General features: G+C 40.6%; 1 protein-coding gene across 1 annotated transcript in view; it reads left to right on the top strand.

Annotated features, from left to right (window-relative positions):
- PHEX (phosphate regulating endopeptidase homolog X-linked) overlaps window positions 1-23,908 on the top strand; it is a 114,545-nt gene that overhangs the window by 44,513 nt on the left and 46,124 nt on the right. Inside the window, exons 10-12 of the mRNA XM_037378257.1 lie at window positions 2,644-2,737; window positions 8,104-8,232; window positions 11,752-11,853. Coding sequence (XP_037234154.1) covers window positions 2,644-2,737; window positions 8,104-8,232; window positions 11,752-11,853 — 325 coding nt within the window. The remainder of the gene's footprint in view (window positions 1-2,643; window positions 2,738-8,103; window positions 8,233-11,751; window positions 11,854-23,908) is intronic.

The following is a 23,908-nucleotide window of genomic DNA, read 5'->3' as shown; positions in this document are numbered from 1 at the left end:
ATTACTTACGCCCGATACAAAAGTTTTTGAACTCCCATTGATACTCATGTCTTTGAATAAATCACCTTTTTGAGGCTCATTCTTTAGAAATTTTTGATCTTTCATTCACTAACCAATTTGACAAGGTTCCCCAACTCAAACATAAGGGCAAATACTACTAGATAAGAATAAGAACACAGAAGGGAGAATTTTTTTGTGTCAATTAAGTACTGAATTGTAACATATAATTGGTTTATGATAGCAGTCTATTTAGCTGAGGTTTTTTACCAAAGACTTTTGATTGAAATTAAATCTTTCAACCTTTTAATCTGTAGGACTTGCATACTGTTTTAGATCCACAGAGTAGTTACTGTAGGAACATGTATGGTATTCAGCTCTGCTGAAATACCTGAGGTGGATGGCTGTGAGGCTTGTGGAGTTCAAGTCATTTACAAAACCAATGAGAGCTGAGCATTTTTAGGGTGCTTCAGTTGTCATTGAATGAGGAAATTCCACATTGTCAGAAATGTGTTAAGGGGAAAATCTGTACTTGCTGGTATATCATGGGTTGGAATGAATTTTTAATGACCTTAAGCATTCTGTCAGAATGGTTTGATCATCTAAGCAGAGCTAGCTGTTTTGGCTTTTGCAACATGTTACTATGTTATAAATGTACATTATTCATGCTAAAAAGCTTTTTCGATATGTTTTATGAGTACTGTGGGTATTGCGTGTACTATATGATATATCTGTGTACAAAAAGAGGAATTATGCCCGGTGTGAGAGATTATGAGGATAAAAGGCAGGACTTATAAATCACAGCAATTCTCTGCTTCCCTTACAAGCCACCACTGGCAGCAGACTAGTGAGTGTCAGGCCTTTGAGGTGACAGTTAGCTTGAGATTGCACCCTCAAGTTTTCCTGTGTGAACTGAGTTGACCATATTTCTGACCTATACAGATATGCAGATTTAACTGAGTAAAGCAGGCTTTGCCCAGTGTGTCACAACTGCCATGCAGGTTCATGTGGGTGTGCACACTTGTGCTAGCTCCAGTGCGGCTGGAGCAGCCTGCAGGGACAGCCAGATCCAGCGGCCCTGCGCAGTGCCTGCCTTCCCGGGCCACCAGCTGGTGGTTCCCAGTGCACATCTCAGCCAGCCCTCGGAGAGTGAACAGCCACCCATCTGCTTTTGGTGTAGTGTCCCACCAGGATGTGCACGTGCTGCTGGAGTTATGGGGTTATCACGTGCTCAGTCATGAATAGCCAATATGTAGTTATAGCTTGCCTTAAACCCCTCCGTTCTCACCTCTTTATCACCTTCCCATCTGAGTGGCCCAGAGTGTAAGCTTCCAGCAACAAGGTATCTTAAGCTGGAGATCTTGTCTGGATGGACTGACCCTTGGTTAGAGGCAAAACTCAAGTTATGGCTCAGGCAAATGCTGCTGTGAAGACAACACACTCACAAAGTGTGTTTATAACCTGTTATGATTCAGAGGAGGGAACAGTATGGAATGTGTCTGTGATTTAAGTTAATAGAGTGACACTGTAGAGCAGCTACGCAGCTCCGCATCTGTGGCAATGACAGATTGCTGAAATGGGATTTTTAGAGATGGGGGAGTTGTTCAGACAGTCCATAACAGTAAGTTTGGTTGCAAAGTAGCAGTTTTCCTCCCTATGGAGAAGTCTATGGCCTGCCAAAAAATGTTATGTATATCCCAGTGGAGAGCAAACATGTGGATATCCATAGCTTCAGAGCAATGACTGTACCTGAAAAAGATGTCATGTTCAGGACAAGATGAGAATAATACATGTAGGCCATTTTTTGGACTTGTTTTGAGGCTGTTTGAAGTTGAATCACATATTTCACAATGCACCTTTACCTCATACAGCTACTGCTGAGCATGGGGATAGCTCAATCTAGACTAAATAAATCCTCCAGTCAAGTGCTTGAAGTTTTAGAAAAGGGGCATGGATGTCAGGTCTCCCAAGAACTTTAAACAAGTTATTCCTGGATCTCTCAGCCTCAGTTCTTACGAGGTTCTTGTTACTGAGACTTCTCTTTTTTGGCATTTCAATTATCCATCTGACAAAACAAGAGTGGTACTACTTTAATAACTCTGTGGGTAGAAAGAGCTTTTAAAAGCATATTGATAACTTCTAATGAAAGATACAAATATGAGATAATGATAGTTTATAAGGGATAGACTGTTACCTATTCTGTTTCATAGTTACAGTTTATGTGCCCTACTAATGAGGAAAGAGAATATTCACTTTGATTTACAAAAGAAAAATTAGGTTTTTTCTTATCTCTGGATAGAACTTTCATGCAACTATTATTATGACACAGTTCTTGCCACTTCTATGGAAAATGAAAACTGCCTTTTAAAAAAAAGCATTACCTAAAAATGACATACTAGGAGACGAACTCGTTATAAATATTCCTTAGCAGATGGTTATCATGGTGCAATTACATATTAACTGGCTTCAATCATACAGAATCTTCTGTGTAATAGGGATTTATCAATTTGCTCATCACCCATAAATTTTCAAGGTGAAAATTCACCATTCGGTTGAAATGTTTGTAGAGATAATTCTATGAGTGCTTTGTGGTACATCATATGCATTTAGATGTCTGATAAAAAAAAAAAATGTCTGATTTAACAGGACTCTTGCCAACTATCTGGTGTGGAGGATGGTTTATTCAAGGTTGTTTAACCTCAGTAGACGTTTTCAGTATCGATGGCTGGAATTTTCTCGGGTAAGTTAGCGTTATTATAAGACTTACAATAGTACTAATATTGACACTATTGGTTTTCCTTATAGTTGCTTACACCTTTGAAATAAGAAATGTTTTCTGTGCTGGATAAATTTCTGGAATAAACTTTTTGTGTTGGAGTCTTCCTCTAAAAAAATTAAGACATATATATTCTTGTATATGACACTAAGGCAAAATGTCTTTTAGATTATGTTAAGGAGGTTTTGAGACACCCCACTCCCCTTTAAAAAATCTTAGTCTTCTTATGCAGAAACTTGAAAGCTGGAAAGTTTTTGAGTTACATGCCGAGGCTGAGGCCTGTGCTATTCCCGGAGGCCACACCTGTTTGGCCAATATCTAAGCTTTTGAAAAAACCTAATGTTTACACATGTGTGAGTATAGCTCTGGTAAAACAAAAGCCTAAGATTTCAGCTTTTCTAAGCTTGCTCAAACCTCTTTCATGCTCTAGTGCCAGCCTGAGCTCTAGCACATCTATATACCCGCAATTTCCACAGAGAAGCAGATCAGGTGCCTTCCAGCTTGGGGCTGTGGAAGCCCCAGAAGAGGTTAGTCACTGCCCCAAGCTACGAGAGCAGACCTAATTATCTATTAAGTAATATAGTCATTTATGTGAAACACATTTGATTAAGTGAACCCTGAATAGAATGTCACCCTGATAATCCTGTGGGCTCTTCAAGCAAACCAAGGATGAAACTGAAACTGAAAGGTGCTTTATATTCTTTTTTCCAAACCACTTTAGATGGTGAACTTTTTGTTTGTCATTATGAAAGTTAGCTGTTTGGTGGCGTCATGACAACAAGAGGCTCGCATGATGCTACCAGTGATGTGGTACAGGAGGTGTGGGTGCTCTGTCCTCCCTGGTGAGGCATGAAGGTAGCTAATTGAAGCATCCATAATGTCTTTCCTTGAGTAGCACTGGAATAGTTCTGAGTTAATCACATACCTAAAAATAACATCCCAACAGCCTGATGGAAGCTACACGGGAAACACAGTCTCTTAAACTTCTGAAATCATATTCAAATCAGTCTTGTTAAAGACAGCATTTTCTTTGTGCAAAAATGAGAAACTGGCTGTGAGAACCACAGTGACAAGTTTGTAAGTGTGTCCCCTCCTGGGACATTCCTTCCTAGGCAAACAAAATAAGACTATTGCTAGCCATCAGTCAGTCTGCAGCATAATGCTGAGTTATATTGAGTTATATTGTGACCAGAAAAATTCCTGGAAGGAAACTTCAGGTTTTGTATACTGTGCATGTTGATATGGTGACTAGCTGCTGTCAGTTCTCTGGGTACTTTCTGCAGAAGCTTAGGGAGAAATCTAATTCAAGTTGATTCAATGCATATTAACAATGTCATCAAGGGTTTCGTGTAATTGGTTATGAAAACTTAAGAACAGCACAGTAAGGGCAGTGAGTCAGCAGCTCATTCCCATTATCTGCCCCTGGGACCTGGAAATGGACTTAGTTAGGCGCAGTAAACAGCACTAGCTAATAGTTAATAGCTAAAGTTAAGTGCTGTAAATAGCTCAGGGGAACAGACTTCACAAGTCAGCAGAAAGGACATGAGAAATGAAGTTTGAGGTAAAAGCTTTGGTGAACAGATTTGTGCAGTCAGAGGCTGGAGGACCAAGGGCACACAGGTCCTTTGGGTTCATAGAGAGGACCCAGCAACCTCTTGCTAGGTAGGTGAAGAAAACATTGAATGACTACTGTCATGTGAAAAGAGGCAGGGGAGATTTTCTCAACCCTGGGTGTTTGATTTTTCTATCAGCACCCCAGGAAAGTTGAGATCCTTTTGCCCGATCAGTCTGTCAGCGTCCTTTACAGGGACCCTTCACTGAACAGTGCCACTGGACCAGAGGGCCACTTGACTGACTTGTTCAGGGAAACATGCCAACAAAATTAGGGGGACCCGTCAGCAGGTCTTCCCACTTTATTTGAATGTGCTACCCACTGCCGGCAACTGCTCGTGTCTGCAAAGGACTCACACTAGCAGTTTGCGGAATAACACACTTTATTATAAAATCATAACAAGTTAATCGTGATTGCCGGTGATAGGGACTGTCTGCAAAAACAACTTGAAATTATATACAACCAAGCTGTATACAACCAAAACCTTAATCACTAATAACAGGTAGCATGAGTTAGTTGTTTAGCATGCATAAGACAAAGTTCTTACCCAGTAGATGTCCCTACGGGGGAGAAGACAGGTTCAGCCCGTCAACTGATCCCAGAAGTTATAATGGAGTCTCCCCTAACTTCTCCCCTCATTCATTAACTTTTAATACTTTTCTTTACTCTCAGGTGGAGCTTGAGTGACTCTAGTCATACATTCGTTATTGATTGGTGTAAAATTCCTTCGCTTTCATTTAAAAACATAGTTGATAAGAAATCTATAGTGATGCTCAGTGGGAGGTGATCGTGCCTTGGAGGTGGGTAACTTTGGGATGGAGGTGTGGATTAGTATTATAACAAGATTATAATGAGCAAGTTTCATCTAAGGAAAATAATTTCGCCACAGTTGTTGGCTCAGCAACAGGCATCTTCTCATATTTCTCATCTGACAGCCGCTATGCAGCTTATCAGCAGCATGTTACCATCAAGTTCCCAGCCCTGCAGGGAGTACAGCAGAGCCTGGCTGTGGGGTCTCCACATCACCCTCCACTGCTCCTCTAGGGTAGCATGTTGCGTTGCCCAGGGAACCATGGTGGAGTAGATTCCATGCATGCCAACTGTCCTGAAAGTGGCAACTGTATTTTACCCTTGTTGTTATAATACTACAAATACTGTTATGTCCCAGTATTCTGTAATTTCCCCCCTCAAAGTGATTTTCCCACAACTACTAAAAAGGCATGACCATATCTTTTATTCATTCTTCAATTTAGTCAGCCTCACCCATCATAAGCATAGTATTTTTTTTTTTCCTATCAGGTTCTCATTTTCTATTGGTGGCTTTTACATCTTACACATAGAAATCTTAGCATCAAGATACTTAAACATTTTGCAAAAAGAGGGGGAAAAGACATGATGAAACTTCAGAAAACTTCAGGTTGAGAAATTGGGCAAACCTGCTGACTCTAGAGAAAGTGCTTTGATTACCACATCAGCAACAATCAGCAGCTTCTCTGCAGTGGTGCTTTGAGTCCTAGCAAATGTGCAGTGGCACCTGTGGGACGGATCAGTTCACTGTGTTGTGGAGCTCTGAATTGACTGGGAGGGCTTGAAACCTGCTATTTATAGTCCCTGTTACTACCTGGAGTACTGTGTTTTAGAGTGCTACATTAACATTAGAAGGAACATTTTGAGGGAGTTCTGGTTGGCTGTTGTAATATAAATATCAATAAACCAGCTGTGAGAGATAATCTGTTCCTCTCAGTTCTGTTTGTATGGGTCTCACAGCCTGTGCTGCCTTTCTGTCCTCCTTACAGTCAAGCCTCCCTCAAAATAATGGTAATTATTATGTTATAATAATAATATGCCACAGTCTAAAAGCCAGATCTGTCTCCTGACTCCTTCTGTGGCTGATGTATAGTCAGAGCTTTCAGAAGGAATTTCAAGCTCTGATGACTAATGCCATGACTCCCCTTCTTCCCCTGCATCAGGAAAATCTCCGTTGTGGTCTTGCTTGGACCCTGGAGAGAAATTTTCTTCTCTCTTTATTTCTCTTCTTTTTTTTTTTTTTTGAGTGCTGTGTTATATATGAAGGTTGCAGAATTTGGAAAAGGAGTTTATTTTCAATTTTGGCTTTGTTTAGGAAACTATTACCTTATTATGTAGTGGTTGGTTAATGTGGTTTTTTTACAGAAGCAGTGTTCTCTCTGTCATTGAAAATCTATTAGTGCACATAGTATTTAATAAAAAGCATTTGAAAATGCAATTCACTGGGGTATTTAAGTATGAATCATTGATTAAGCTTAATTACAGGCAATATGATGGAGAAAATCAATCTTAGAACTAGCAAAATATCTGACCTTCAATAGCTGAGGGTTGAGCTACTCTGGAATTTTCCAATGAGATTGTTTCCTGTTGGAAAGTAACAAATCCAGACCCTTTAGTTTTGCTAGAAACGAATCTTGGGCTCAAAAGAGAAGAACGGGGAAAAGAAGAGGCTTAGAAACTGCTAGATCAGTGCTTAAGACGTCTGTATAGTATGTGAGAGGCCAAAATCCCTATGCTGCCTGATCTGGTCCAGTATCGGCGGTGCTGTGCCTTTACACATCTGACAGGTGTTAGCTACTGGACTGGGATTTTTCTTATTCCCTGTCGAAAAGCCTAAGAAGTTCCTTAAGTGGAAAGGGAACTCTTTGAACCTTGTAAACAGCAAAAAATTCTTAAATCAGCATTGCCATTGCTTACATGGACCTGTCTCATATTTTGTTGTGTGCACTTCTTTAAAAAAATCAACATCTACATTGATAAGAAAATGTAGCATTAGCTGGGTAAGCACCCACAGTAACATGTTTCCCATGAGAAACAGAAACCAAGGTAGCAGTGTGATTGAGCTCTGTTTTGCCTTGTTCATTGGTGTGTTGGCCATTCTTGACTATGTCTTTTTTTAAGCTCATGTATGGTTGTGCAGGGACATCATCAGAGCCTGGAAGTGTGTATTTAACCACCATTAATTTAGTAAAATACACAAAGTGTTCTGCCAGCACCTTTCTACCACAACATGGAGTGAGATTTTTGGGGTACAAACATGTGTTCAGTGTTCTTGATGATTCAAACCTGTTTCCTCCTGAAAATACTGTTTGAGAAAGGAACTGAAGGGAACTATTTATTTTACACAGGCTGTGGTAAGAGTAGCTAGACAGGTAAATGGCAAAAAGGTGTGGAAGTGTACTTACCAATGGTAGACATCCTTAGCACAGATAAGTTCATGGCAGTGGAAGGCTCTGTAGGTGGTGTTTCATAAGGACAGACCTCATTTTCATGAGGATGATCTCCCTAGGCTTCTCATCTAGTCAGTGGAGAGAGAGAAATTTTTTCACAAGATAGCTCAGAGCAGGGATTTTCTAGAGGGAAGTGTCTCTCCACTTAACACAGAAAGACTACCAAGGTTAGCCCAAAGCTGGCGCTTGGGAATGTCATCCTGTAACTAACTCTCCAAGCCTAGCCTCTCTAAGTCATTAGCATTGTACTCTTTCTAAGTTTAAAATCTTACAGCTGTTTTGTGCCATTCAAAAGATTTGTCATACCACTTGATGACAATGGAAATAACTGTAAAGTATCATTATTGTTTCCTTTTGGTAGCTATTTGACAAATACGCTTTAGAGTATACTGTATGTGGATGCAGACTTGTTCTTCTTAAACAGTATGATGTTAAGACCTACTACATGCACCTGCCAACAGGTGATCCATGGAACCACAACTCTGCTGCCTCAGTGGGATAAATGTGTGGACCTTGTTGAAAGCGCGCTCCCTTATGTTGTGGGTAAGATGTTTGTGAATGCCCATTTTCAAGAAGACAAGAAAGAGATGGTGAGTCCTCTGAGATCTCTGTCTATAAACTTTTAATTAGTGTCTCCCTCCTCACAGATTACCCCTGATGTTAGACCAAAGTTTAAAAAGAGACAAGATTATTGAAAATGCTATAATTGGGGCTGGGGGAGGGGGTGGGGGTGGGGGGTGGGAAAGACAAGGAGAAAATGGAACAAATTTGAAGAAATGTCACCTTTTTGTCCATCCGAGCCCTGCATGTTCTTTCCATCTTCAGTCCTTCAGACAAATACGTAGTGAGACCAAAACCAGGTTGAACACCACTGATTTGCATAAATAATGACAGCCAGGCTGTGCAGGAACAGAGTGAGAGGTATTGGTGAGAAACAGTTTAGTATAGCTAGTGTAACTCATTATAGTAAACTTTTCACTGACTAGTTAAGACTGGTCAAGAGCTCTCTGCTTCAGGGTTACCCTTTTGAAGCTGTCTGTGCTACACCTGTAGTCTAAGAAAAGTGCAACTGATGTTTGGCCCGAATTAAGGGAAGCTTAGAGCCACATACGGAGAGTTTATATTTGTGATTCAAAGCTTTTTTGCTCAACGGTGAAGGGAAGTGTTCTTCCACACTGCTGAGTCCAGAGAACAGCTTTTAGCTGGATGTTCATCCTCATTCTAAAACTTAAAGCATAGCTATGTTATCACTTCTCTTAATAACATATTCAAATGATTAATTACCCGTCACAATAAATTATGTCTTATTTTCAGTTCATATTTTTCTCATAAGGTTTTCCAGTATCTACTTCCCAGCGATTGATTTTCCAACAATAATCAGCTTAAAATTAGATAATTTAGTCATTGAACTTAGTTGTTAGTGCAGGAGAGGCACAACCATTTAGGAAACATCAAATAGCATCCTGCGCTGAGAATGACAGCTCTGTGATAGTCCTGCACTGCCCTTGCTCAGTAGCCTGAGTGTGTGTCTGTTTGACTTTATCTAGTTTGACTGTTTTCTCAAGGAAGGACTTCATTTTAGACAGATCAACACTCTGATTTGGCTCATCCAGATCTTTATGACGTGTGTTTCCCTCTCAGGTTCTGCATTTCTTTTGCTACTTGCCTTCAGCTAGAGTTTCCGTTTTGAGATCCAGCTTTTCAGTCACCTGCTTATTGACTGAGCTTGTGCTGTGCTATTTGGCGAAAATATATATATATAGTGGCAAAAATATTTCAGGGACTCACAGTGTCACCTCTGTGCAAGATAAGTGGGAAGAGAAAGACTATAAGAAATGTACACTTTATGAAGGGGCAGACACTTTTTCATGTTTGTATATGCAAGGGAAAATTATGAGGAGCTGATAGAGTAGAAAATGGGTTTCTCTTGAAAGGTGACCTAATTAAAATATTTTTTGGAATGTACATTCCTCTCAGGCCAAGTCTTTGAAAAATTATCAAGTCTGAATTCACAGTAGTATCCATAATAAGAAATGCATATAAAATTTATAGAGTAGATCACAAGATTCAGACTTATAATGAACTGCTCATAGAGATAAAATTAGATACAGGTGAAATTTGTTGCAATCCATTTGGAAGTGTGCTTTTCAGGTTAACCATTTGCAGTGTTATTATTTTAATTTCACTGGCTTTCAGTTCTATTTCTCTTTCTTGAGCAGTAAGAAAGCACTTGAGAAAAGCATTCTTAATTGTACAGATTCCCCCCCTGGCTCATGACAAATATCTGTCTAAGATAAGCAAATCCTGAGTTATGGATAATATGGATTCTTTTTCCTCTGTTTGGTGATTGATGTTTCATACCTTAGATACTTCTCCCCTTTTATCAAGAAAGACATTATTTGTGTCTAAATATAGCACTGTTTCTAACCCAGAGCGCCTGCAGTGTTTCTTACAGCTATGCCTGAGCAGTTTCAGTAATAACTTTGGTTGCAGGAATAGGTTTCTCCCCCTGCCCCCTGCAGCTACAGCTGGTGCATAAAGCCTAAGTATACACCAGGGCCCAGCTGCAGAGCTTGAGTTTGAACTTGTAACCTCCAAATACAGGGAGTTCACCTCATTAGTGCACTAAGTTAATTGAGTCAGTGCTCTGTCATCAATATCTTTAAGTTACCCTATTCCCTGGGATGCAGTTTACTGTGAATGTTTGCCTGTTGAGTCATATTTAATGCTAGACCTGTTCTAGTAATTCCATATTGTCTCTAAAAGTAAAAAAAAAGTGTTTTTTGAAAAGGGTAGGAAAAAATGAATAATCAAAGGAGCTTTGCTATGTTTTGCCTGGCTCTACCACAAATAAAGAACAGTTCCAGATTAAAATATACATCTGATACATAAATGACAATTTAGCTGAAGGTAATGTTACTTGCCAGGGTTTCGTCCCTGTTTTTTATGACATTTCAGAGCTACTAGATCTATAGAATAAAATTATATAAAACGCCGAAACTTGACATTTTTATTATTTTTAAATGTAACATAATTGATAACACAAAGCTTAATGTAATGATTATCTGTCATGTCTTTTGCTATCTCAGCTCTGGTTTGGTCTGTGCTAAAGGATTCAAGCAACAGCTGGATCCCCTGAATTGCCTCTACTGAATTCTCTCACAATATTCTCAGTGGCTATCAGTCATGAGGTTCATCTACTGGAATAAACAGAAGCAACAGATAACATACACTTTTCTGGGCTGTGCTGCCAGACAGATGCATAGGCATGAGGACATTTCTACTCTTTAGACTAATATAATGCATTTCTAAGCCATTAGATTTCTTGATTTGTGTCATTTTAGGGTTTTCTTAGTGTGCATACTCACTAACCACTCCTATATATATATATATATATATATATATACACACACATTTTTTTTACTTGTTTGTGGTATGCTTGTGGCTTTGTATAGATGTCTGAAGAAGCAGCCAAGCTAAAATGGTTGTGAGTTTTCCTAGCTTTGCACAGATGCAAGCTGTCACTCGTGGGTCAAGACCACAGGAGCAGTTAAGGCTGCTCAGTGTTGTGAGCTGTGGCCTCTATCCTTGGAGTAAATAGAGTATGAGTACTTCACAAATACAGATTAATGCAGGCTAAATATTTGGATGCTGCTTTATATTTGGATCATGATCCTGCCAGCCCAAATTCAGTCCTCTGGCAGTGTTAATAAGGCGTGTCTCAGTTTGACATAAACCAAACAAGGCTACAGATGCTCCTCTCTCTGCAGAAAAGGTTTTATCTGTGCAAATGTCTCAGAGCTGGCTCCTTCTGCATGGGTAGTGATCTAGAACCGAAGTATCCACAATTGTGACATGGAAGAATCGGCAATGAACAGGTTGTGTGGTTCACCTGAAGAAAAGAAAATGGAAAGAAACTTATTTTCTGAAGTGTTTGAGGACTGGAGAAGGAAGAAATTTGCCTTCCAGAAAGAATAGCAGACACTGTCTGAGATGGAATCATTTAAGGTCTAACCAAATCCGTTGCCTCTATGTGCACCAAACCTTTTCTTATAATGATTCTCCCATGACATATTTCACTGGGGCAGGGTTTGCTAAATGTTTTGCAGATGGAAGAGTTGACTGAAGGAGTTCGCTGGGCTTTTATTGACATGTTGGAAAAGGAAAATGACTGGATGGACTCTGAAACAAAAAGAAAAGCTTATGAGAAGGTAACAGATATAAATGTTGAATGGATAAAATCCTGTTACATTGAAGATTTGACTTGAATGAGAATAGAATGTCATGGACTGTACTTGCAGTTCCAGTTATTTACCTATTGTTTTGTTTGTGAAGGGGCATGTGCCACATTTGTTTTGCTAGAAGTTTGAGCTGTCTGAGCTCCTGCTTCTCCACTAATGTTATTTTTGCTACCTTGTTCTTCCTCCCTTGTCTCCAGCTTTCCCCATCTGGCTCTGGTTGATGTAGACTGTGAGTTTATTTCAGATTTTCCTGTGCAGTGGCTTTTCTTGACAAGGTCATCATCTTGATTGGGATGTCAGGGGCACAACAGCCTACAAACAGAAAATGGTATCTAAAACAACTGGGGCAGCTGAAGGTGTTTGGTGTGAAGATGGAGGATTCACCCTAGAAGGGGTTATGAGAGTACTCCAGGTCTTGTACCTTCTGTCATGCCTACCTTGAAAGCCATCTTCCAGGAGTGCAATGGCCATCCCAGCTGAACACCCATCTCCCAGTAGAGTAATGCCAGTTATGAAGTGTTATGGTCAAGGATGACATTACTGGTCCTGATTACTTTTCGATGGAGTGGCAGTAAAATGCAGGGTGTAAAGGTGATGGCAGAAGGAGGTAGTCAAAGCTCCCTTTTCACTCTTTTTTCATGTTTGCAACATGCGATAAATGGAAAGGGAGCTTTTCCAAAGGCAGAGCTCTGCCCCTAGAGCAGCAGTTGGAAGAAGTATAAACAAGGAAGAGCGTATGAAATGAAATGAAATGTGTAGGACTGTCTCTTTATTTGTTGAGGCAGTGGGTATCAGTGAATTAGTGAATACCCTCTTTGAATAAATGACATGCAAGTACAGCTGAACTGTTCCAGCTCACTGTGCTTGAATAAAAATAGCATTTTGATTTAAAAACAAACATGGACTTCAAAGGTTTTTTATAATTCTGATGAAAAGGCTGTTGAGACATTTTATCATTGGAAAGTTTTAAATGCCATATACAGCCCATTTACATTTTATACAGCAATTCTCTTCACAGATGTGCAAATGAAATAGCTGCATAAACACACCAATAAATGCTATAGCAAGATAACAATAGTAAGTTGGCATTTATTTGCTGCTAACCTGAAGGTAAATGGACTGCAGTTACTACTTCTTACTGGCTGTTACACTTGGTTTTTTACTAGAAATACTCTTAGAAATAGAATGTTCTGTAATTTAGACATTTGACAAATTTGGTGCAAAATAAGCACAGGAAGATTTTCTAATTATTTCCTTAATAGAGATATGCTTATATACCTTTACAGGCATACATAAGTCTGATGCTGATTTTTCTAGCAAACAATCTGCATAACCATTCTGTTCAAAATTCCTACCTGCCTTTCAGCAGAGAAACAATAGAACTATTGCCACAAACTAATAAACTCCCTAAAAAGTTCTCCCTTTCACAATTTAGGGACAGTTTTGTTCAGAAGGTAGGTTAGGTCCTTTGTAGACAGAGATGCCTGTTTCCCATTGTTGACACATTTAGGCAGCTTATGGCACTTTGCTCCCAATTCAGGCATCTCGTTTAGGTTTCTGGAGTTAGTGGGGTAAGTCTGGGCCAAACAGTGCATGATATTCAAGCAGTACGATAAAAATAATACTGCAAGCCATAGTACTATGAATAGCAGATGGTTTAATCCATTCTCACTGACTTGAACAAAAATTTTATAGTTTACTGACATAGGAACAAGGTCAAGCTTGCAAGACACAAGTGTTATGTACTGACTTAGAAATTGCAGCAACAATTATGAGGTAGGACTTATAACTGTAAGTTTCAGTTTAGATGCACAGAAACAGCTACTTGGCTTAAAAGGAAAGAGTCTAGAGGAGTATTTTGGTAGATTTCCAGACATGGATATTGTGTATGTTTATTAACTACTATTTGTTGCTAATGATAGATATTGGATTTGTCCTGGGATATTTGGATGGACGTGTTTTTAATTCAAGAAAAAGATTCATTACATGTATGGTCAGATAATTCACTGGGGAAATCTAGGATTTATAATACAACAGAACCTTCAAAATCTGTTTCTCTGTTTCAATTAGATCTCCTGAGCCCAGCACATAATGCTGTCACTTTTTTAATACTTACACTTTAATAAAGCAGCACAGACAACAGGAATTTTGGAGTGGGGATTGTTTGTGTTTTGTTTTGTTTTTTAAACACCAGTATTACTTTATTACTTTATTCTATAGCTCTGTAAAATTGACATTTCTTTGTCAGTAAATGTCACCTGCATCTGTGAGGACAGTGCAAGTGCCATGGAGTTCACAATTTAGGAAGGATCTTGGTTTGTTCTTGAAGAGCAAATTGTATTGTCCTGGGTCTGTCTCAGGTTTACTTTTCATTTTGGACCACTATCAAAATAGAGACTAGTGTTATGACAGAGCACAGTGGGATGCACAAGGTAACCTTCTTCAAGGCAAAGGCCAGAAAGGACTCTCTGCTTTGATCTTCTGCATAGGTAAACTGTAGTATTTTAACCAGTTATTTCTGGGCTGAGCCAAATAACATAAAACAACTGTTCTAGTTCTCGGTGATTACTCACATCTCAGTGAATTTTTTTTTTTTGTTAGGGTAGGATACTCTGTAATTAAATTTGAGGCCTGTGTGAGCATCTTCTGCTTGTTTCTACTTCCAGAACAAAATATGGCACCTTCTTCATCATTAATCTGATATCCTTCTACAATAAGGTCACCTGCTTAGCGGACTGAGGGAAGATGGTGGGTGTAGCTTTTCTGGATTTTACTGAGGCTTTTGATACTGTCACTCACAGCATCCTTCTGGACAAGTTGTCCAACTGTGAGAAGAGCAGGTGCAGAGTGTGCTGGGTGAAAAACTGGCTGAACAGTAGGGCTTAAAGGGTTGTAGTGAATGGGGCTACATCTGGCTGGCAGTTAGTCACCAGTGGTGTTCCTCAGGGCTCAGTCCTTGGCCAGTTCTGTTCAATATTTCTGCCAAAGATGTGGATGCAGGAGTTGAATGCACTATTAGCAAGTTGGTTGATGATACCACACTGGGAGGTGCTTTTGACAATCTTAGGGGACAAGATGCCTTGCAGAGGGATCTAGATAGCTTGGAGCACTGGGCAATGATTAATGGGATGAAATTTAACAAGTCAAAATGCCAGATTCTGCACCTGGGACAGAGTAATGCTGGGCACAGATATAAACTGGGAGAGGAGCGGCTGGAGAGCAGTCCTGCAGAAGGGATCTGGGGATGCTGGTCGGCAGCAGGCTCGGCAGGAGTGAGCAATGTGTCCTGGCAGACAGGAGGGCAAACCGCATCCTGAGGGGCATCAAACACAGCACAACCAGCCCGTCAACACAGGTGACTGTCCCACTGTATTCAGCCTTGGCGCGGCCTCACCTTGAGTACTGTGCGCACTTCTGGGACCATTTAAGAAGGATGCTGAGGTCCTTGAATGCGTCCAGAGGAGGTCAACAAAGCTGGTCAGAGGGCTGGAAGACATGTTTTATGAAAAGCAGCTAAGGACTTCGGTCTTGGCTAGTTTGGAGAAAAGGAGGCTGAGGGGTGACCTCATTGCTCTCTACAGCTTCCTGAGGAGGAGAAATGGAGAGGGAAGCACTGACCTCTTCTGCCTGGTATCCAGTGACAAGATTTGTGGGAATGGTTCAAAGTTGCATGAGTGGAGGTTCAGACTTGACACTAGGAAACATTTCTTTTCAGATAGCGTGGTCAAACTCTGGAACAGGCTTCCTAGAGAAGTGGTCAATGCCCCGTGCCTGTCAGTGATTAAGAGGCATTTTGGACAGTGCTTTAACTTTTGGTCAGCCCTGAAGCGGTCATGAAGTTGAACTAGGTGATTGTTGTAGGTCCCTTACAGCTGAAATATTCTATATTGTTATATCCTATTATTATTGCCTATTAAGTAAAGAAAGGAAGTTAGGTAAATAATGTCTTGGTCTTTTATGTTTTCATCAGTAGCTGTTCACATTGTCCTTTATAGCAAAGCAGAATAAAGGTCCTGCCTGAAGTCCTATGGCAGACCGTATACAGCATGGAAATAACTGTGATTCACACATCTTTCTTTTCCTCTGTATTTTTAATCTCATATTCTTGAATTCTTTGAATGCTCTGGAAAGAAAGCAACTGTAGAAACCGGGTTTTTGTTTGCTGGGCCTGCTCCATGTGATCCATTTAGTTTGCCATTAGCCTTTAACTTCAGACATATTTGTGTCATTAACAAAATTTTTACTCATTTTCTGAAAGGAAAAAACAGTTGATGCATGATCTGCATGTCTGGACTGTAAGCATGGAGAGCCTTCCTAGGAAAACACCTCATCTTAGACTACTTTTCTGTTCTTTATGGTGTCTGTATCTTTAGATAACAACACTGTAATGCAAATGATCTGGCAGGCTTTAAAGAGAATTAGTTGTAAATCCTCTCTGTGATTTGGATACTCACTATTTTGCATGTTTTCTGCTGCCTGCTTTCTGACTGATGCCCACCTTTCTTTTGTACTTGGCTGAGGCCAGACTTGTATACCTTGCTGTCAGCCTGATGCTTTGCAATCAAAGGGACCATCGACCTCGCAGGACTTACAAAAGACCCTCTGGTAGAATCGATGCTTGAATTTTGCTTTAGGCAGCCTGTCAGCTCCATCTAATCACTGAAATATTTATCCGTCTGTGACTCTCTTTGTGTCTGTTCTGTTGTTTTAAGTTACTCAGAGTGAACACTACTAATTTGATGAGCCCAAACCATATTGAAAGGATCAAATCGACTGGTCCTTGTGACAGGGAACAATTGTCTTGCAGCCTTGAGTTCTGAGAATCATGCGTTTAGCCCTTGTATACTTTGGAGTTAGGGTTTGACTTTCCCTGTGTAACAAAGCAATATAAACGAGATAACATCTAATAATTTCCTTCTATCCTCCCTCCATTCCTCTCTTTCTGTGATCGAAACACGGATTTAAATCAGACCATCTGAAGGCCAATCTTACAAAGAAAGTTTTTATCAGAGTAAGGTGACTCGGTCTGTCCTCACGTGCAGTTCTCACCTAGCTCTCTGGATGGAGCTCATGCTGCTTCCAAAGGAGCTCCGAGTAGGAGAGAAGCGTTCAGCTCTGTGCTGTAACGCTGTTTGCTGCCCTGTCCCTCCTCTGCTGTGTGCAAGCCTTGCTTTATTGCTCTGTATTTGACTGTCATCTGAAACGTGCTTAACCTATGCCTGTTAACCTCCCGAATTTTCAATAGAGAACTCTGATTTAATAAAAAAAAAAAAAAAAAAGAGAAAAAGGTTCCTTCTCTTGCCCTTTTAGCCTCTCTCTAAGGGTCATTAAATTTTGCCTTCATTTGAAGAACAGAGAAATTATCCAAATGAGTACAGCTCCAAGGGTGTGTCTGGCAACAGTCTTCAAGTACATGGTCTGCGCGTTACAGAAGCCGTGCAGAAAGATCCCTCGTTGGTGGCCCAGGCACCTGGTGAGCTCTGGGCCACCTTGCAGCCTCTGAGAAGGGTGGAAGATGAAGAGGGAGGGGAGAGAGGAGAGCCTTTTGTTTCCCTTACAATGAAGGTGCAGATTTCAGCCCAGGATATCAGCCAAATGGTATTGACGGCTCTGTCTTGTAATGGTGGGCAACAGCAAAAAGGGAGAACCTGCAAGTGAAACTCCATTGACGTGTCGTGTGTGATCAGGGCTCTCATCTTTAAAATGATAATATATTGCTTCTGCTTTTCAAAGGATAATTCAGTGGAAGATTATCACTGAGATGTAAAATTATTCCCTTTTCTAGGCAGGAGCCATTATTTTATTAGTGATTGTTTTTCCTTCCTGAAATGCCTTTTCTGCTTGGGTTTAATTGGAGGCTTGAAAAACAGCCCTTTACACAAAAGCCTGTTTTCTGAAAGTTTGCAAGGCTCCTATAAAATAGCCTGCATTGTAGGAAGTTGGGTTTTTTTGCTTTGCAATACTATTTTTAAAGCATGGATGATAAGCCAAAAAAAGCTTGTTTTTCCTCTAATAAGATTTTTCTCTAACATTATTAACCTCTTTAGGTCATGAAGCACAAATCCCAAGGTCACTGTGCAATCATTTTTTGCCTACTGAACTTGCCTGCTGCTTGGCTTTACTTTACTTCTCTCTAAGGAAGCTGTATAGGCAACATTTGTTTTCTTCACATCTCTCTGAGTCTGAAGACTGAGGCAAGAGGACCACAGGGAAATACAAGGACACGGGGTGTCTCATAGCTATATATGTACGCATAGCCTAGCTATGGGTGTCTCAGACAGTGTAAGGTACCTTTGTTTAGCCTACAGGGTTTGTTCGGCTGCTTCAGAGAGCTACAGCAAACCTCCCTAGATAACACAGTGTAATTTAGGCCAATAGCCCTTAGGAAATCAAGAGCCATCTGTACAAACCCTAATTTAACAAAGTATAGAAACTTTAAATGAGGTAGGTGTTCATGGGTTATCCCACTGAAGCCATTTACTTCTCAGCTGGAACTTATTGGCCGTATCCAGCCCTCCAGTCAATTAACTGAGCCCCCACCATCTTTCCCAGTTCTCCATGGTCTCTCTCTCTTCACATTTGGGTGATTTCACTATGAACATGACAGCCATACTGCTCACACCAGAGGTCCAATGTCTGGTTCGGACAGTGGCCAAAGAGCAGCAGATGTTTAGAGATGAACATAAGGACAGGGCAAGCATAAAGGGATACATTCCCACTATCCTCTCCTGGACTCTGACATTTGCAGCTCAGTTGCTTCCTGAATCAGAAGTCGTGTCTTTGTATTTATTCATATTTTTCTGCTGTGAGTTTGCCTAATGACTTTTTGAACCCAAGACAATTTTTATCATCTGCAGCTCCCCAAGGCAATGAGCTCCACTGCCTCACTGCTCTCTGTGTGAAAAAGCATCTCCTTTTGCTCGTCTGGAAAATGTTAGCTTTTCCCGCTGTGTTCTTGTAGTGGGGAAACCAGAGAATCATAATCTCCTGTTCTTTTCTTGTGCCCACTCTTGCTTCTGTATAACCCTGGCACAGCTATATCCAGGGAGTATGGAGCCTCCTGCATTTGTTCATACAGACTGGCTGGAGCGTGCACTAGATATGGTACTGAAAAATAACTTTTCATTAAGATCTGAGGCATACCCAGACAAAAAGGCCAGACACCACAGCTTCAGGAGCTGAAATTGATCTTGCTTAATGCCATGCTAATTTTGCACAAAGATGACAAATCATACAATCTTGAGAGCGGTCACTGGGTGCTCTGCAAAAAGAAAACATGTCTTTTGTGCCTTGTGGGGTCTGTGGATCCATCCTATATAAAATAATGCAAAAATACGACAGAGGAACCAGACCTGAGTCTCAGTGCCTCCCATATCTCAAGTGGGCTTTTTCTGGAATGAAGGCCAGCACAAGGCTGACAGAATAACGTTTGGTAAAAGAGCGGGATGGAGTTTCAAAAGTGAAGATCCCAATACCCCTTTTACAAGTTCTTTTAAGATGACTTTATATCTTTGGTTCTAGGATCTCAGAGAACTTCACAAAGTGTAAGGCTGCTTCAGAACACTAACAGAAGCTGCCAGACTCACTTCAGAAGAACTAGGAAAAGGAGAAATTTCCAAAGGCTCTAATTGCATTTCTGCACTTCATTCCTGTTCAGAAATCAATAGTGGTGACTTCTGACTTCCAAATTTACTGGTTTTACTAGAAAGTTTGATTCAGATCTTGAAACAACCTTGTCATTTCTAAACGGGAGAGCGTACTTCTGCTTACTGCCAATTGAACCTTGGCCACATTCTTCCTTTGTGGAAGTGAGCTTTCTGAAATTAGGGTAGTCTCTGTCTGAATGAAAAAACTGAAGGTCCTTCCAGTATTGTAGCAGTTGCATTGCAAGGAGAATAAGCAAGTCTCCTGATAAATTTGAAACATGGGTTGGAGTTCAGAAAAGGCAGTCACGTTTTAACTCTTTTCCTACAGGTCTACAATTCCCTTGGACATTAAATATATCACCAGGAGCTTATCTTCATAGTGTAACTCATCTTTATCCTACCATGTGCATGGACATGTGAGGACAACTCCATAGGAAGCAGGAAGTGAAGTAGCTGCTGCCCAGCTCAGAAATTATGTAGGGGAATTGAAAAGTTTGCTCTACTTATCTAGTTTGGAATTTAGTCAGGACATTGAGGCTACCACTCCCACATCATCCCTGAGATAGCTGTTTGGAAAATGCCAATGTTTAGAGTAAAATTTTTCACCTGGAAGATACAGAGAATGCAAGGTACTTTCCTACTAGAGTAGCGTTCCACACTTTCCTCTGAGTAAAAATAGGTCTTCAGTTTCCATCAGATTAACAACACTTATCTTTTTTAAAGTCAAATGTTTATTTCTCATCACAAACTTTAGATTTTGAACTCAAAGAATCATATCTCTCATATCCTGAATTTAATTTAACCTTCTCAGGAAGATGGGGCTTTCCTGTTCAGTAACCACAGGAGATGTTCTTCACCGTTGGCCAGAGTGGAAACTAATAGCCATGGCATGTTTGCTTATCTCTTATCTCTGGGGTTAGATTGCTCCTGTCAGCTTCTCCCTTGTTATCTGGCTGCTGCTACTGCTCACTCAGTTGTGCAGGGATGTCAGTTCCATTAATAACCTCAGCACCGTGCAAACAGATAGTGGAAAACAGGTGAAGGGAGAGGAAATTGTATTTAACCCTGATCTCACAGCTGTCATTTTTCAGACTACAGCACAACTCTGTAAGGCCAGAATGGGGGCGTGACATCAAAACACTTGTGACAAATCTCCTGCTTGAAATAGGAGGGAGACAGATGGACGGACACACCTGCAGATGTTCAGGGACCAGGGTGAATCTGAAGCTTTTGTGGCAGAACTGCAACATGAAAGTATCGGTATGCTAAAAAACAGATTAGGTCTTCCAAAGGGCAGGAAGTCCTCTGCCAGCCTTGGAAGCTTCGTTCAGTTTCAGCTTTAACTTTCTTTATCTATGTTGTTTTACCAAGTAAAACTGCCTTTTGTAGAGGAACAGTTATAAAGACATTGTAGTCCCCCAGCTCCACAGTAACAGATATTGAGGTGTGGGAGACCCATTCTCTGTATGGAGGAGTCTACGAGGGCATGCTCAGGTATCCACTTGGCCTTCCCTCTCTATTTTCAATGAATGTGCATTTTCTGGCTGTGGTGATCTCCATGTCTTATATCTGTCTGCCTGAGCCACCAAGAGGAAAGCTGCCTGCTTGCTGCGAGCAGGCAGGAAGCTCAGCAAGTCAGGGCCATGGGCTGGGGCTCTGGCATGGGCCCTCAGCCCCAGGCACCAAGCTCTCCAGGAGCAGGAGCCTTAGCAACGCTTTCACTTGCTCAGGGATTGTACTAGTCATGGAGGTCTGAATCAAAGTGGTGAAATGTGAAATGGCTTCTGGTACTGGTATGGCTGGAGTTTACTTTTAGAGGAGCTTTGCCACAAGGAGCTCATCAGACTCAGGAATTTGTTCCTTTAGTGACCTTTCAGAAGCCAGGACACTGTGCCTAAGAACCAAGGCTTCCTCAGCTGCCTTTATGAGGCTCAGCTTCATGAGGTAGCTGTGAGGCGTCTTGTGCTCAATTTTCTGGGTGGGTGGTGAGTTCCATCACTGTGAAAATAAATACACATCTATAATTTCTTTAAAAATAGAAATATGTAAAGATTTGGAATAGAGAGGGATTTGGTCTTGAGTAGAAAGTAGAGTGTTTTCTGCGTATGTTTTTTCTGTATTCTGCAGCCTACATTTCTGCCTATGTCTGCATCTCTTTCCCCCATATACTATAGAGCATAGGCATATAAGATGGTGACCTGCTTACTGATACAGTGCTGGTTGGGCTCCCTGTTCAAGCAAAACTAATTTCTCCTTGGAGAGAAAACCTGAAGTCCTGAGACGAGTAATGCTTGTGTTCAGGTCCTCGGTCCCTATTTCAGTTCTAGAGTGGTGTAAGAACGAGTCTCTGCCATGCCTGGTCTCAGCTGTACCTAGACTGGGTCTGATGCTCACTTGTGGCTAGAAATGAAAAGAGATTTTTTCACATTCTGTTCATTAAAAAGAAAAAAAAGTTGCTCTGCAACCTTTGCTTAAGCAAAGATAACCTTGAAAATGTTAGATGAATATAAACCGATGCAAGCAGAGGCTAAGGTCAGAAGTTGTCCCTTTCTGGAACGGGTTATTCAGTGTTTTGCATAAAACTGCCAAAAGAAATGCTGTGGTAACTCATACTGCTGTGACAGGGAGAGTTTCCTTGCCCTTTCCTAGGCTGTGGGGCTGCCCGTCTCTCAGTGTTCGGCACCAGAGATCTCTTCAGCACACTGGGCTTTTTGGGGCCATGGGACTTCTTCTTTTTATCAGCACAGTGTTTCTTGTTAAACCTGATGTTTTCCCAGAGCTAAAATAAAAACAACAGGAAAAATTTCACAGCAAGGTGGGTGTGCTTCTAGCAAGAGGTGGCTTGAAAGTGGGACTACAGGTCAACTGATGAGGAGCTCTAGGGGGGAGCAGTGAGGAAGGAGCTGAGGAAGGAGTTCCTACAAAAAATGCAACATCATGATTTCTGCAGCTCACTAACATTCCAAAGCCCATTCAAAGGTGACTTTTTCTTTGTGGCATTCCAAATCCTTAGGATTCTGGTGCAAAATTTCTTTGGTAAAGATATCTGATGTAATTTCAAAAGGCAGATAAAGAGAATTTTGAGTTGGGTGCATACTTGGTTGGGTGGGGTGGGGTTTTTTGTTTTGTTTTTTATTTTAAGAGACAATTGTATCAGAGAACATAAAACATTGCCTGAATATAAAAGCATGAGGAGATAGTTTTCTGTAGTGCTAAAGATGTGTCCAGGCTTAATTCAGGTGCATGAACTATTACAGCTCTGTCAAAGGCAGCTTAGCAGCATATACCATGTGACATATATATACCAGCATGACACTAATGATGGTCTGTGTCTTCAGAACAACACTTGCTTCTAGCTTGTTTGAAGAGCAGTGTGAGGAGCTCCTAGCTGTCTGCGCACACCCCGTGGGGTGTAGTCATTCTCTAAGTGATCTACAGATGTGTAGAGGTAAATCTAGTGCAGAAATCCCCATGCTAGAGTGGACCTATTACTGCTGGTGTGGAGCTGCGATGCCACAGCTGGACGTAGTGCAGACCGAGACAGTTTGCATATCCATGCACCATCCTTCCTTCTGGTCCACAAGCATGATCCCAGCTCCATTGGGAACCTAGAGACCCTTAAAACTGACCAAGGAACTTTAGACAGTAATAGTTAGGTGTTAAATATACCTTTTGCCATTTGCGCTGGTCTGTTGTATAAGTGCATTTATGTATTGTATAATGACAGAGGAAGGCAATTACTGTGTGTCATGAAGAAATACATTTAATTTACAGAGCTGTGGTTCCGTTCATGAAAGACAGCATTTATGTCTGTCATTCATAATATTCTATATATAAAATAATGGAATCATAGTAATTGTCATACAGAGGTTACAAATGGAAAAAAGAAATTAAAATAAAATGGACAAAGGAACACTTTTTCTTAGCAAAATTAAAGCAAAGCTGGCAGCAGAACGAGTTTGGAACGAAGCTGGCAGGAGAAAATATGAGTAAGTCTATTAATTATACTGCTGCATTGAACTAAAGAGTTACACTTGTGAAAGTATCACAGTGGATTTGTATATTTATGTATGTAAAACTGTTTCACATTTTCTGTGATTTAATTCAGTTATATTGCTAAAAAATTATTTTAAAAGCGAGATTAGTTTCAACTGAAAATTTAATTCCTGTGAAATTATTGTCACAATGCTTGAACCAATGATTGAGTCTTTGTCTTCCAGAGACCCAAGAAGCAAAAGGGATTTAGGACAGGAAAGAGTGACACTGATGCACATTGTTGCTTTTTCTGACTCTTCCGTGCCTAACAGTCCTACTAAACCTTTATGTGCTTTAACATTACGGTTAGTAATAATAATATTGTCTTGCTAGATGGTGGATAT

Source organism: Falco rusticolus, chromosome 2 (assembly GCF_015220075.1).
Source record: "Falco rusticolus isolate bFalRus1 chromosome 2, bFalRus1.pri, whole genome shotgun sequence".
NCBI lineage: Eukaryota > Metazoa > Chordata > Aves > Falconiformes > Falconidae > Falco > Falco rusticolus.
This window is presented reverse-complemented; position numbering and strand designations above follow the sequence as displayed.